The sequence below is a fragment of the Heteronotia binoei genome, chromosome 9, assembly GCF_032191835.1.
Source record: "Heteronotia binoei isolate CCM8104 ecotype False Entrance Well chromosome 9, APGP_CSIRO_Hbin_v1, whole genome shotgun sequence".
Classification (NCBI taxonomy): domain Eukaryota; kingdom Metazoa; phylum Chordata; class Lepidosauria; order Squamata; family Gekkonidae; genus Heteronotia; species Heteronotia binoei.
The window spans coordinates 7,719,157-7,733,785 of record NC_083231.1 but is presented as its reverse complement, the minus strand read 5'-3'; the positions used below and the strand labels follow the sequence as shown (position 1 = coordinate 7,733,785).

At 45.9% G+C, this 14,629-nt stretch overlaps 1 protein-coding gene across 1 annotated transcript in view; it reads left to right on the top strand.

The window, feature by feature from the left end:
* FAM184B (family with sequence similarity 184 member B) overlaps nucleotides 1-14,629 on the top strand; it is a 123,562-nt gene that overhangs the window by 74,262 nt on the left and 34,671 nt on the right. Inside the window, exon 6 of the mRNA XM_060247277.1 lies at nucleotides 3,529-3,630. Within this exon, the coding sequence (XP_060103260.1) occupies nucleotides 3,529-3,630 (102 nt within the window). The remainder of the gene's footprint in view (nucleotides 1-3,528; nucleotides 3,631-14,629) is intronic.

The window sequence follows — 14,629 nt, the reverse complement described above, 5'->3', positions numbered from 1 at the left end:
TTTATATATGATCCAGAGGAAGATATGTGGCATCTCTAAGGCACTGTCCTCCCGTCCCCATTTTTAAAAAACTTCTTAAAGAGAAGGCTTTATTTCCTGGCATTAAAAGTGATTGGAGACACAAAAACGTTGCCATCTGTCTCCCATGTCTGTCTCCCATGAAGGTGTGTCGGTTTTAGAACAAACTGAATTGGTCAATAATTCCATGCAAGATTGGAAGTGACTAAGAGGGCTGGGACCAGCATATCCAAGTGAAAGGCGGTAAAAGGAGGGAAAGAGTGGCAAGAAGGCCGTGGGAGAGAGATAGAAATGTGAAAGAAGGATCGTGCACAAGCAAGTGTGAGAAGAAAGTCCACCCACAGGTTGTTGATTTGGTAGCTCAGAGCAGCAGGTACATATGAGGGAGAAGGGTCAGGTGTAATGGATCCAGTCCACCAGAACATTATTTTCAAGCCAGTACAGTGTGTGTATGTGTTGAAATAGATCTGGCAGATTCAGTCTGAATCCCTCCCCGCCATGGTAGCTTGCTGGGCAACCTTGGGACAGTCACACCCTCTCCCCTTAACCTACTTCACAAGAGCAGAGGTCCATCAGTGGCTATTAGCCACAAGATATTGATGGACCTTGGAGAGCACAAAAGTAGGCTTGAAACTCAACATCAAAAAAACTAAGATCATGCATCTGGCCCCAACACACCTTGGCAAATAGAAGGGGAAGACATGGAAGTAGTGACAGACTTCACATTTCTGGGATCCAAGATCACTGCAGATGGTGACCGTAGCCATGAAATTAAAAGACGTTTGCTCCTTGGGAGGACAGCTATGGCGAACCTGGGTAGTATAATAAAAAGTAGAGACATCACCCTGCCAACAAAAGTCTGCGTAGTCAAAGCGATGGTATTCCCAGTAGTAATGTATGGCTGTGAGAGCTGGACCATAAGGAAGGCCGAGCGCAGAAGAAAAGATGCTTTTGAGCTGGTACTGGAGAAGAATCTTGAGAGTCCCTTGGACTGCAAGAAGATCCAATCAGTCAGTCCTAAGGGAAATCAACCCAGACTGTTCCCTGGAAGGTCAGATGCTGAAGCTCAAATACTTTGGCCACCCAGTAGGAAGGGAGCACTCACTGGAGAAGATCCTGATGCTGGGAAAGACAGAAGGCAAAAGAAGAAGGGGATGGCAAAAGATGAGATGGCTGGACAGCGTTACTGATGTAACAAACACGAATTTGAGCAGACTTTGGAGGATGGTGGAAGACAGGAGGGCCTGGTGTGACTTTGTCCATGGGGTCGCAAAGAGTCGGACTCGACTGTGTGACTGAACAACAACAAAATTGATGGACCTCAAGGTTTGAGGGGCTACAGTGGGAGGGCTTCTGGAATTCTGGCCCCGCTGGTGGACTTCCTGCAGGCACCTGGGTTTCAGCCACACTGTGTGATACAAAGTGTTGGACTGGATAGGCCACTGGCCTGATCCAACATGGCTTCTCTTGTGTTCTTATGATTGTTGTTAGGATGAAATGGAGGAAAGGAGAAACAATGTAAGCCATTTCAAGTAAGTAAATAAATAGATAAAAGAACATCAAAAGACACCTGCTGCATCAGACCAGTGGTCCGTCTAGTCCAGCATCCTGTCTAAACCAGTGGCCAGCCAGTTCCTCTGGAGGGCAAACAATAGGGCAGAGAGGCCAAGGCCTTCATAAAAGCATAAGAAGAGCACTGATGGATCAGACTAGTGGTCCATCTAGTCCAACATCCTGTCTCACCCAGTGGACAACCAGTTCTTCTGGAGGGCCAACAACAGGACACAGAGGCCAAAGCCTTCAGAAGAACTTCAGAAGAGCCCTGCTGGATCAGACCAGTGGTCCATCTAGGCCAGCATCCTGTCTCACCCAGAAGCCAACTAGTTCTTCTGGAGGGCCAACAACAGGGCACAGAGACTGAGGCCTTCCTAATAACATCAGAAGAGCCCTACTGAGTCAGACCAGTGATCCATCTAGTCCAACATCCTGTCTCACCCAGTGGCCAACCAGTTCCTCTGGAGGGCAAACAACAGGACACAGAAGCCAAGGCCTTCCTAAGAACTTCAGAAGAGCCCTGCTGGGTCAGACCAGTGGTCCATCTAGTCCAGCATCCTGTCTCACCCAGAAGCCAACTAGTTTTTCTGGAGGGCTAACAACAGGGCAGAGAGGCCGAGGCCTTCCTCTAATCTTGCCTCCTGGCACTGGGATTCAGGGGATGACTGCCTCTGAGTGTGCAGGTTCACGATTTCTGGATGAAACCATACATTATGCTTAGTTTCATGAAACATTTAGTTTCCCCCACTTTGTGAATGCAGCCAGTGTGGCTGCTTTTTCAAAAGGGAAGAGGGGAAAAAATCACCATACTTTGTTCACTTCTTTGGGTGAAAAAAGTGTAGACATGTTGTGGTTTTTACCCTCAGGAACAGGGCAGGGGGGGGGAACACTCCTAATGGCTGCATTTGGAAAAAAACCAATATGAGTGTTATTGCTCTGTGTAATTCTGCCTCCACACAAGCATGGACAGCTTAAAGAGGGGATTGGAGAAGCATCTGGAGCAAAGGTCCTTCAGTGGCCATAAGCCACAATCTATTGATGGAACTCTCTGTCTGGGACAGTGATGCTCTGTATTCTTGGTGCTTGGGGGGCAACAGTGGGAGGGCTTCTAGTGTCCTGGCCCCACTGATGGGCCTCCTTGATGGCACCTAGTTTGTTTTTTTGGGGGGGGGTGTTGGCCACTGTGTGACACAGAGTGTTGGACTGGATGGGCCTTTGGCCTGATCCAACATGGCATCCCTTATGTTCTTATGTGTGACACAGAGTGTTGGATTGGATGAGCCATTGGCCTGATCCAACATGGCTTCTCTTATGTTCTTATGTGACACAGAGTGTTGGACTGGATGGGCCATTGGCCTGATCCAGCATGGCTTCTCTTCTGTTCTTATGTGACATAGAGTGTTGAACTGGATGGGCCACTGGCCTGATCCAACATGGCTTCTCTTATGTTCTTATGTGACACAGAGTGTTGGACTGGATGGGCCTTTGGCCTGATCCAACATGGCATCCCTTATGTTCTTACATTCTTATCCTATTACCTGGCTGCTTTGTTATCTAATAGGATGGGGATGTTTAGGATTATGTCCATCAGCATACGCTTTCCATGATGTGTAGGTTTTTTGGGGGGGTTTAAACTATTTTTTCTGTTGCTGACATAGCCATAGCCAGTTTGGTGTAGTGGTTAAGTGTGTGGACTCGTATCTGGGAGAACCAAGTTTGATTCCCCACTCTTCTACTTACAGCTGCTGGAATGACCTTGGGTTAGCCATAGCTCTGGCAGAGGTTGTTCTTGAAAGGGCAGCTTCTGGGAGAGCCCTCTCAGCCCCACCCACCTCACAGGGTGTCTGTTGCGGAGGAGGAAGGTAAAGGAGATTGTGAGCCGCTCTGAGACTCTGCAATTTGGAGTAGAGGGCAGGATATAAATCCAATAACTTCTTTTCTTCTTCTTCTTCTTAGGTCTTAAGGCTAGAGGATTTCATCAGACAAAACCGAGACATCGCCAAATATGCAGAGTTTTTGAAACATCTGGCCAGAAAGCCCAGCGAGAGGCAGCAAGAGGTAAGGTGCTCCTGCTGCTGAGCTCTCAAAGGCCAGCACCATGTCCCCATTTTACGGTCCCCTCTAAATGAATCCAGTCAACACAAGCCTTTAAAATAGCACTTTCTCAGTCAGCTCATTTGAATGTCTCATGTCAGGATTTTACAGACTCCAGATGGTTGACCTAATTATGCGCCAGATCCCAGAGGAAGACCAACCCCATCCCCCCCTCCCTCACGTTGCCTCCTGCACATCTAAATTTATTGCCATATTAATGTCCTCCTGCTTTATTTGTCCACAACAGAACCTCAGTTCATGTGCACTCCACATACCATGACCCAGTCTGCCTAGAGTATCTTCATCCCCTGTTCTGCTTTACTGTCTCTGTGAGACCCAATTTGTCTATCCAACAATATGATTTTAAAAGAGTTAAGCCAGAGACAGGGCCGGCGCGTGGGAGTAGGCGGGGTAGGTGGCTGCCTAGGGCGCTACCCCACCTGGGGTTGCCACGAAGAACCCCCTTACTCCCTTTGCCCCTTCCCTGGCTGGAAGGTACCATTCAGCTGCCACGCTCTTTGGTGGCTTCCTTAGAAGCCTCCGAAGAGCACGGTGTTTTAGCGCTGCCTGGCCGCTTTTAAGCCGAAAGCGGATGCCACGCTCTTTGGAGGCCTCCTTGGAAGCTTCCAAGTAGCGTGGTGCTTTAGCAGCACCCGACTGCTTTTGGGTTGAAAGTGGCTAGGCAGTGCAGGAGGCGAGTGGCAGTGCGGCAGCAGTCTTGTGCGCCACCCGCCGCCCTCTCCTCCACGCCGCCCTGCACGAGAGAGAAAAATCCAAAAGGGAGCATGTGGGGGGGAGGGGCAGGGCTCTGCCGGAGATTTCTTCTAATTGCCTTCTCTGAGTCAGAGGTGGCCCCTGAGTAGGGTTGCCAAGTCCAATTCAAGAAATATCTGGGGACTTTGGGGGTGGAGCCAGGAGACATTGGGGGTGGAGCCAAGATCAAGGCTGTGACAAGCATAATTGAACTCCAAAGGGAGTTCTGGCCATCACATTTCAAGGGACGGCACATCTTTTCAATTCCTTCCTTCCATAGGAAATAATGAAGAAAAGAGGCACCTTCTTTTGGGGCTCATAGAATTAGGCCCCCTGGTCCAACCTTTTTGAAACTTGGGAGGTATTTTGGGGAGAGGCACTAGATGCTATACTGAAAATTTGGTGCCTCTACCTCAAAAAACAGCCCCCCCCAGAGCCCCAGATACCCGCGGATCAATTCTCCATGATTTTCTATGGGAATAAATCTCCATAAGGAATAACAGAGTTCCCAGCAGACATTTCCCTCCCCTCCCCCCACTTTCTGGCAACCCTGAAGCGGGGGGAGGGCCTCCAGACCGGGGGATCCCCTGCCCCCACCTGGGGATTGGCAACCCTACGCCTGAGAATAGGGCAACCAAGGCTGAAATCCAGTGATCTGGTGTATCAGCAACTGAGTCAGACTGTTACTCTGCTCGACATCAGAGCATGCATCACTGTGCCATATAAAGCAGCATCTTCTGTATCAAAGAAGGTCTCCGGAGAAGCAAAGTTTGCATTCTTTGTGTGTCTGCCCACAGAAAGCCAGAAGAAGTGGAGCTATGGCCGGTTTCCGGTTTGGATTTCATGGAGAATTGACAAGCTTTCCAGTGGGGGAGCTCACCAGACCCTCTATTCTGGACAGAGAAGGTGTTTTAATACCTCCTGTCTACATCATCTAGGCAAGATGATGGCCAAGATATGCTTAAAGTTCTGAGGAGAGGTACTTTGGCTAACGAGAAATCCCAGGGGCGGTGGTACTTTTTGGCTTTGAAGAGTCTCTGGAGAAAAACCGCTTCCAACGTCTTTAGAGGGTATCTGGGGTCGTTAAATCGACATAAATTCAACGTGTGCCAAGCTTCTTAAGGGCTAATTAATCGTGGATGAGAAACAGACCAGTGTGTTTGATGTCGGGACTTCAAAGGTAAAGAGATTTTTATCTGTTGCTCCGGGAGTAAATTGGGAAATATTTGGAAGGCAAATGAAGGTCTGGACACATAAACAACTTGTAATAATAAAGAAGAAGGAGGAGGGGGAAATCTTGGACTGAGAAACAGATATAAGGCTTAAAAAAGGCAAAAGCTGATATTGTTTGGAATTTTTGTGGTCACTCCCCCCAAGAGTGGAAGAACTGCAGATCAACAAGTCATTACAGGAAATAACGTCTGGGAACATCGTGAACTTGGTGACTTCAATTGTAAAGCCTATATTTATAATGGGAAGGCAGTAATGTCAGCCCAAAAACCATTACAGACAAGATCCAAGACACTAGAAGAGGGCAAAAAGGCTGATAAAAAAGAACAGATGGATGCCATGGAAGCTAGATTGTCTAAACTGATTAAAGATTCTATAAGTGATTGTAAGAAGGAATTAAAAAAAGACATAGAAGTTCTCAGTAAAGAGGTTAAATCAGTATCCAAATAATACAAGAGGTGGAAGAGAATGTGAAAGACCATGATGAAAGAATTAATACAGTGGATTCCACTGTTAAAAAATTGCAGGACAAAGCAGGACTGCAGGACTGCAAATCAGTGGAAAATCAGATACGTTTGAGAGGTGTGCCTGAAAAGGATGGTGATTTAAGGAAATACATAATAAGGATTATTGCTGAATATGTTGGAGATGATCCTGAGGAGACTAATTACTTTTATGACTATATTTACAGGGTCAATTCAGAATATGCAAGGAAAAATAAACTACCAAGAGATGTGGCAGTGAGATGTGTAACAAGAGACTTGGTGGGAAGGATTCTAAGTAAACAGTATGAAGGCAAGCTGATTGTGGAAGGCAGTGATGTTAGAATTATGAAACAGTTACCAAGGAAAGTCTTAAGTGACAGAAGTTTATATAAAAAACTGACTGAGCAATTGAGAGAGAGTCAAATGAGATATAGATGGTTTCTCTCAGAAAGATTGGTTTTTGAATACAAGGGGAAGAGGATTACCATCACAAGCACTCAGGAGATGGAGAAGTTTTTGGTGGAGAATAAAGAATGTGGAGGTTCAGATTAAAAGAGAAAACCATGATGGATTACAAATTATTATCTTGGAATGTAAATGGACTTAATTCACCACAAAAAAGAAAGGCAACTTCATTGGATTGGGAAGCAAAAATGTAACATAATTTGTCTACAAGAAGTACATATTAAACAATTGGATTACAAATATTTGTGGAATAAGCAATTTGGTATGGAATTTTTTTCATTGGCTAAGGAGAAAAACAGAGGCGTGGGTTTTTTTATGTAAAACAGGAATTGGAACCAAAATTGATTTTTAAGGACTATGATGGTAGATATATTCTAGTGCAAGTGATGATGAACCACAAGAAGACTTTGCTATTGGGACTGTATGCTCCTAATGGAGCGAAAGGTTCTTTTTTAAAGGAAATTATGCAGCAACTTGATCAAGAGACATATGAGCAAATCATGTTAATGGGAGACTTTAATGGTACAGTTAAAAATATTTTGGATAGATCTGGGAAGAATAATAATGAAGGTAAACTACCAAAGTATTTTTTTGAATTAGCCAAGCAAGAAAATCTTGTAGCAATTTGGAGGGAGAAAAATCCTACAGTTAGAGACTATACCTTATTCTCAGCTCGACATAACTCTTTCTCAAGGCTTGATATGTTATGGAGTACAAAAAATTTGGGACTTACAACAAAAAACAGAGATTCTTCCAAAAATAAGAGCAGATCATAATCCAATAATGTGGTCTGCGAAACCTACCAAAAAGACTTTAAGATGGCGAATAAACGAAGATTTACTGCAGAAAGATGGGGTAGTAGAATCTCTGCAAAAAGAGACTAAAGCCTTTTCCCAAGTAAATGAAAATAAGGATGTTCAATATCAAACGGTGTGGGATGCTTATAAAGTGGTGATGAGAGGTATTTTAATCACATTGAATAATAAAGACAGAAAAGCTAAAGAGAAATAAATGACAGACATACAGAAGGAAATTAAGAAGAAGGAGAGAGAGCTTATAAAGAGACCAAGGGAAAAGAAGATTTTAAAAGAAATTGGAATTCTACAGGACCAACTAAGACACTTGTTAAATAAAGAAGTAGAATGGAACTTAAAAAGGCTTCAACAAAAATCTTTTGAGAGTGCAAAAAAAGCTGGAAAATACTTGGCCTGGCAAATGAAAAGAAAAAGGTGAAATAAAATTGTTAATAAAATTAGTTTGGGCAACAAAGAAATTGTTGACCAGGAAGGAATCAAAAGAGTTTTATAAGTATTATGCAAATTTGTATAAAAGTCATATGGTGGAAAAAGAGAAAATAGATGCCTATTTACAGGAAATTAATGTTAAACCCCTAACGGACAATATGAAAAAGATCTTAAACGATCCAATTGGTAAGGAAGAAATCAAAGTGGCAATTAACTCAATGAAGCCAGGGAAGGCTCCGGGTCCTGATGGTTTTACAGCAAGATATTATAAAGTTCTTAAAGAAACTCTACTTCCAAAACTTCAGAAATTAATGAACATTATAAGAATAGATGGGAAGATACCTAATACTTGGAAGGAAGCAGTAATCTCGTTGATACCAAACGAAGACAGAGATGTGACTAATGTAAAAAACTATAGACCAATTTCATTGCTAAATAATGACTACAAAATATATGCTAGAATTTTAGCGGAACGCCTGAAGCAGTGTTTGAATAGTTTTGTTAAAGAGGAACAAGCAGGGTTTCTCCCCAGAAGGCAATTAAGACAAAATATCAGAACTGTAATAGATATAATAGAATATTATGAAAAACATCCTGAAAAAGAAGTAGCTTTGCTTTTCGCTGATGCAGAGAAAGCTTTTGACAATGTTCATTGGGACTTTATGTTTGCAGTAATGGAGAAATTGGGATTGGGTGAGGACTTTGTTAGAATGGTAAAGGCCAACTGACCAACAAGCAAGACTTTGTATAAATGCAGATTTGACAGAGAAAATAGCAATTTGTAAAGGAACAAGACAAGGGTGCCCTCTATCCCCTTTGATATTTATAATGATGCTGGAAATACTGCTTATTGGATCATTAATCGAATGAGGTAATAACCAAAAAGAAGTATAAGTTCCTTTTTTCTTTTTAACCAGTTTTTTAAAAAATGTTAAATTACCTTTTTTGCTTTTATATTGTAAGTAACACTGGGGAAGTCTTGAAAGGGAGAGGGGAGGTGGAAATACGATGCAACATATTGACTTTTATTTGAGGGAAGTAAATGAAACAGTGATATAATACGTTGTAGAATAATAAAAATAGTTTTTACAAAGAAGTGGAGCTATGGCCTAGGCGTAGGGAGCAGCTCAAGCAATATGAATTCTCTGAGGGGTCGTTTTCAGGTGGGTGAGAATGTTTACAGCTGGGAGGCCCCCGCCAGCCATATGGGAAAGGTCGCATTTTGCAGAGGGCAGGAGATCTCCAGCGGAGAGCACCGGAACGGAGCAGGCATTAGTTTCTCCCTGGCAGATGAAGCGGTGTGCTGGCACTAATGCAGTTCTAACTCGGGCACGACTTCAGATTAAAAATAGCTTCCCCCGGCCACATAATGCTCATTTGGGGTTGGCCTAACACCAAGCCTAGGCTACGCAGAATGGATGGAAATGATACAAGTAAAGCTTTATACTTAAGGTCCTGCCCTCCTCTTCCCGGCACTGTTTTGTTGATACATTGCCGGGTTAATTCTTTAAAAACCCTTTCCCAAAGAAGGACCCTTGTCTTTCACGAGGTGCTCTGTCCTGTGAAACAGTGGCTGTCTCTTTGCAGAAGAGCTGGGCAGAATCCAGTGGCTGAACCTTCTGGAGCAAGAAATGATGGGGACAGAGAGGGTCAGGGCCTCTGGGGCTCAACCAAGGCTGGGATCTAGTCTGCCTCAAGTCTCAGACCTCTTTTCAAGTGCAGAAAAGGGGGAAAAGGTACTCAGAGGAGTAGCCTGTCAAGAAACGGGTCTCTTTAAGCTGTTTCTTGTTCAATCCAAGCAGTGGTTTGGGCTGAGGCCTAGAAACGGGGTCGCCAATCCTCAGGTGGGCAAACCGGACACCTGCAGTGTACTGATTAGTGTAGCAGGGAAATAACGAGGCACACACTTACTGATTGAAAACGAGGTATTTTACTATTTGGCACCAATAGCAAGGTTCATTTGAACATCAGGGCTCCCCAAAATAATGAACCCCGGACACTTCTCAAACCATCAGCTTGAAGCAAAAGCGAGCCTGCAGCCTTACACATTATCTGATTCACTTCCCCCCTCCCCTTTCTCCCTTGTAGTATTCCAGTGTGTCTGCTTATCTTTATTCAACAAGGAGTTTCCTGTTATCAATACACATTCGTCTCACACCCATTCAGGCTGCCTGGCTTTGACAGTTTAGCAGAAGCTCCTCTGAGGGGCCTCTTAACAGTCACTCTCAATGTTGCATCGGACATTCTCTTTTGAAGGCACAAACCCATATTTTCATTTATTATTATTATAGGGGTGTTCATAATTATTCAGGGGTCTCCCCTTCATTAGCAAACACTAGAAATACACAACTGCATTTTTATGTTGCAAATAAATGCTTAAGCAATTTCTTTCGTAATGATCCGATTACGTTATTACCATCACAAACCAAAATTCATTACACGTCCATAGAAAAAATCAAAAAGTTATTTCACGCCACTCTTGTAAGGTAGTACTTTCAAAATCAGAATGTTATTTCACACCACTCTTGTAAGGTAGCACTTTACAGTCCACTGTCTCAGTTCTCCTTGGCTTGAAAGATGCAGACAGTACCACACTTGTATGTGATTCCTCCTATAGGTAGCAATCCAAAGTATGACATTCTGACATCCACCTTTGTGGATTTCTTCTTCTTGCAAGGTTAGGGAAAGGAATAAGCTCCCCCTCCCCCACATCCGTTTGCCACTGATTTACTGCCTAAGTATTTCCGTCAAGGCACATAAACTTTTTGCATGTAGGAAAAGGAGAGAGAGAGAGAGCAGAGATCAGGCTGTCTAAACGTTGCCTTTAGGGCCTGACTTTTATGGCATTTCGGCATATGCCTGAGTGCCTCTTCTGGGATCGGAAGATGTCACCCAGTCTTTCACAGCAATAAAGAGGCCCATTTGTGTTAGAAAGTGAAACAGTTCTAATGATTTGTGATCCCATTCTGGGCTTGCTGTGCTTGTCCCATAAAATGAGAGGCATCCACTAGGCAGAGGTCTACTTTTACGCTAGGAGCCCCATGGCGCTGCGTGGTAAAGCTGAAGTACTGGGCTTAGACTTAAGTCAAAAAGAATTTGCTCCTGAGAGGAGGAGGCGTTCAGTGGCACCGTTTGGTTCTGCAGCCTGCCTCGTCATTCCTTAACTGCAGTGGCTGACCGTGATCTCGGTGGGAAGGTGGCAGGACGGTGGTGGTGGTAGAACGAATTATGCACACAGCCTTCTCCGGTTTCTGTTTTGCTGGCCAGTCTAACCGGGGTCAGGCACAGGGCATCTAGGGAAGCTACCTCGGACCCCTGTGCTGGGGCAATCCTGTGTCAAGTACTGCACAGTCTACATTAATGATGAGCTCCAGGGCTGGAATTCTAGCAGGAGCGCCTTTGCATATTAGGCCACACCCTCTGATGTAGCCAATCCTCCAAGAGCTTGCAAGGCTCTTTTTTGCAAGCTCTTGGAGGATTGGCTACATCAGGGGTGTGTGGCCTAATATGCAAAGGAGCTCCTGCTAGAATTCCAGCCCTGGTGAGCTCTGTGTTTATGCAGTCATAGAAACTTTATTCAATAACAAAGCTGCGTCAGACAAGACCAGGTCTTGCTAAGACTTAGGGGCCACAGGTCAACAAGCAGATATATAGGTTGGTTCAGACCGTTGCTTTGTTTGAGTAAAAAACACCTTTTTTCTCTACCAACGAAGCCCTCCAACCGACGACGATGGTCTCCTAGAGCACGACCTTGAAGGCTCCAGTGAACCAAATATCTCAGGGTGAAAAATGATACTTGTACGCAGGGCTTTTTTTGTAGCAGGGACTCCTTTGCATATTAGGCCACACTCCCCTGATGTAGCCAATCCTCCAAGAGCTTACAGTAGGCCCTGTAAGAAGAGCTCTACAAGCTCTTGGAGGATTGGCTACATCAGGGGAATGTGGCCTAATATGCAAAGGAGTCCCTGCTACAAAAAAAAGCCCTGCTTGTAAGTTTTGCAGACTCAGTAAGCATGATCAGAGCTTTTTTTTTGCAGAAAAAGCCCAGCAGGGACTCATTTGCATATTAGGCCACACCCCCTGGTGTCAAGCTAGCCGGAATGGCATTCCTGTGCGTTCCTGCTAAAAAAAAAAACAGCTCTGAGCATGATTAAACAGCCAGCTGCTTCTACAAGCACAAGAGCATATTGTTACAGATTCTGAACCAACATGGAAGTACTTATGGCAAAGGAACATAGGAACATAAGAGAAGCCATCTTGGATCAGGCCAAAGGCCCATCCAGTCCAACACTCTGTGTCACAGAGTGGCCAAAAAAACCAGGTGCCATCAGGAGGTCCACCAGTGGGGCTAGAAGCCTTCCTACTGTGCCCCCCTCAGGCACCAAGAATACAGAGCATCCCTGCCCCAGACAGACAGTTCCACCAATACGCTGTGGCTAATAGCCACTGATGGACCTCTGCTCCATATGCTTATCCAATCCCCTCTTGAAGCTGTCTATGCTTGTAGCCACTGCCACTTCTTGTGGTAGTGAATTCCATGTGTTGATCACTCTTTGGGTGAAGAAGGACTTCCTTTTATCCGTTCTAACCCGACTGCTCAGCAATTTAATTGAATGCCCACAAGTTCTTGTATGGTGAGAAAGGGAGAAAAGGACTTCTTTCTCTGCCTTCTCTATCCCAGGCATAATCATGTAAACCTCTTATGTCACCCTGATACTCCATTGGCCCACTTTTGCCCACCACTGGTGTAGATAACATCTCCTTTTTGTCCCCGCTGTTATTTCTGGGAAAACAATGTTTTGCAGGGTTTTGACTCAATACTAAAGCTGAAGAAATGAATGTACCTGAGGCAAAAGTGGGTGGAATGCACACAGGAGACCTAGGAAGCTGATGGTTGAAGGCAGGGGAACCATTGACCGCCTCCATCTTCCGTGTGACTCACTCCCTCTGAATTTGAGTTTACCCTTGACATTCGCAGGGCGCTGAGTCAGACATTCTCCCCCTGGTAGTTTTATAACCTAATAAGCGTGACTGGAGTTCCGGTGCTAGGCTTAATTTCTTCATTAATGATTGATTCGCAAAGGAGGGGTGGGAGGGGAATGTGTCTTTTTTCTGTTAACTGGGGAAATATGAATCCTCGCTAACATTTGGGTTTCCAGTTCTTGTGTGTAACTTCAGCTCACTTTGTTATCAGGGCTGAGATGAAAGAGGGGCCCCCGGGGAGTGCATTAACATTAATGTGCTTCAGACCTACACTCTCCGAGAAGAGATTAAAAACCATTAGCAACCTTCCAGGCTAGCTCGGAAAAGCAAAAGAAATGAGCGCTCCAGTATTTCTCTTTGCGGTGTACGGACTGGATTTGGGAGCGGCAGACAGCAAAGGGGAGACCATCCCTTAGGGTTGCCAATCCCCAGGTGGGGGCAGGGGATCCCCCGGTTTGGAGGCCCTCCCCCCGCTTCAGGGTCGTCAGAAAGCGGGGGGGGGGTCGGGGAGGGGAGGGAAATGGCTGCTGGAAACTCTATTATTCCCTATGGAGATTTATTCCCATAGAAAATCATGGAGAATTGATCCGCGAGTATCTGCGGCTCTGGGGGGGGCTGTTTTTTGGGGTAGAGGCCCCAAATTTTCAGTATAGCATCTAGTGCCTCTCCCCAAAGTACCCCCCAGGTTTCAAAAAGATTTGACCAGGGGGTCCAATTTTATGAGCCCCAAAAGAAGGTGCCCCTATCCTTCATTATTTCCTATGGAAGGAAGGCATTGAAAAGGTGTGCCGTCCCTTTAAATGTGATGGCCAGAACTCCCTTTGGAGTTCAGTTATGCTTGTCGCAGCCTTGATCTTGGCTCCACCCCTAATGTCTCCTGGCTCCACCCCCAAAGTGCCAGATATTTCTTGAATTGGACTTGGCAACCCTACCATCCCTATAGGGGTCTTTCTCTTTCTTCACTGTGCTCCATTTGGCCAGGGCTTCGTCTGTTTCCCATGCTGCAGCTGGTGGGAAGTTCTTTGAAGTCACAGCTGACTTATGGCTACCCCAGGGCCAGAATGTAGGAGGAGGCCAAGTAGGTGGCTGCCCATGATACCACCTGGCCTACAGGGCTGCTACTGGGTACCTCCCGCTGCCGCTCTCACCTTCCTGGGTCTGCGCAAACCTGTGAAGGTGAGAGCAGCTGGGTGGCATGTGCTCCTCCGAGCCTTGCAAGGGAAGGCAGGCTCGGAGAAGAGCGCTCCCTGCCTGACCGCTCTCGCCTTAAAGGCAAGAGTGGCCAGGTGGTGCGTTGGCATGTGCACTTCTCCAAGGGCTGGATTAACAATTAGGCCAAGTAGGCACTGTCCTATGGGCCCCAGGCCAGCTTCCCCCCCTGCTTGCAGCCCTCCCAGCCTGCAGGAGCAGCCGGCACCTGAGCCGCTCTTTGCCCGACTTGCCTGGTGCGGCTGCTGCTGGCGTTGTCGCCAAGTTTGCCTCTCTTTACCTCTTCCCTGCAGCTTTGTCAAAGGGGCTTTGGAGAAGGTGGCTGCAGGCTGCAGCGGGGGCTGTGGGGGGCAGGGCAGGTGCTCAGACTCTGAGGTGATTTGTGAGCCCCCCGCCCGGTGATTCTGACTGCCTGGGGGCCTCCACAGGGTTTAATCAGGCACTGGCTTCTCCAAGCCCACCTTCTCTTGCAAGGGAAGGTGGGCTGCAGAGGAGAAGGGGGCCCATCCCGCTGGTCTTGCTTTGAAGGCAGGAGCAGTGGGGTGTTGGTGTGTGTGTGCTCCTCCAAGCTGGCCTTCAGCAGGCTCCAAAGAG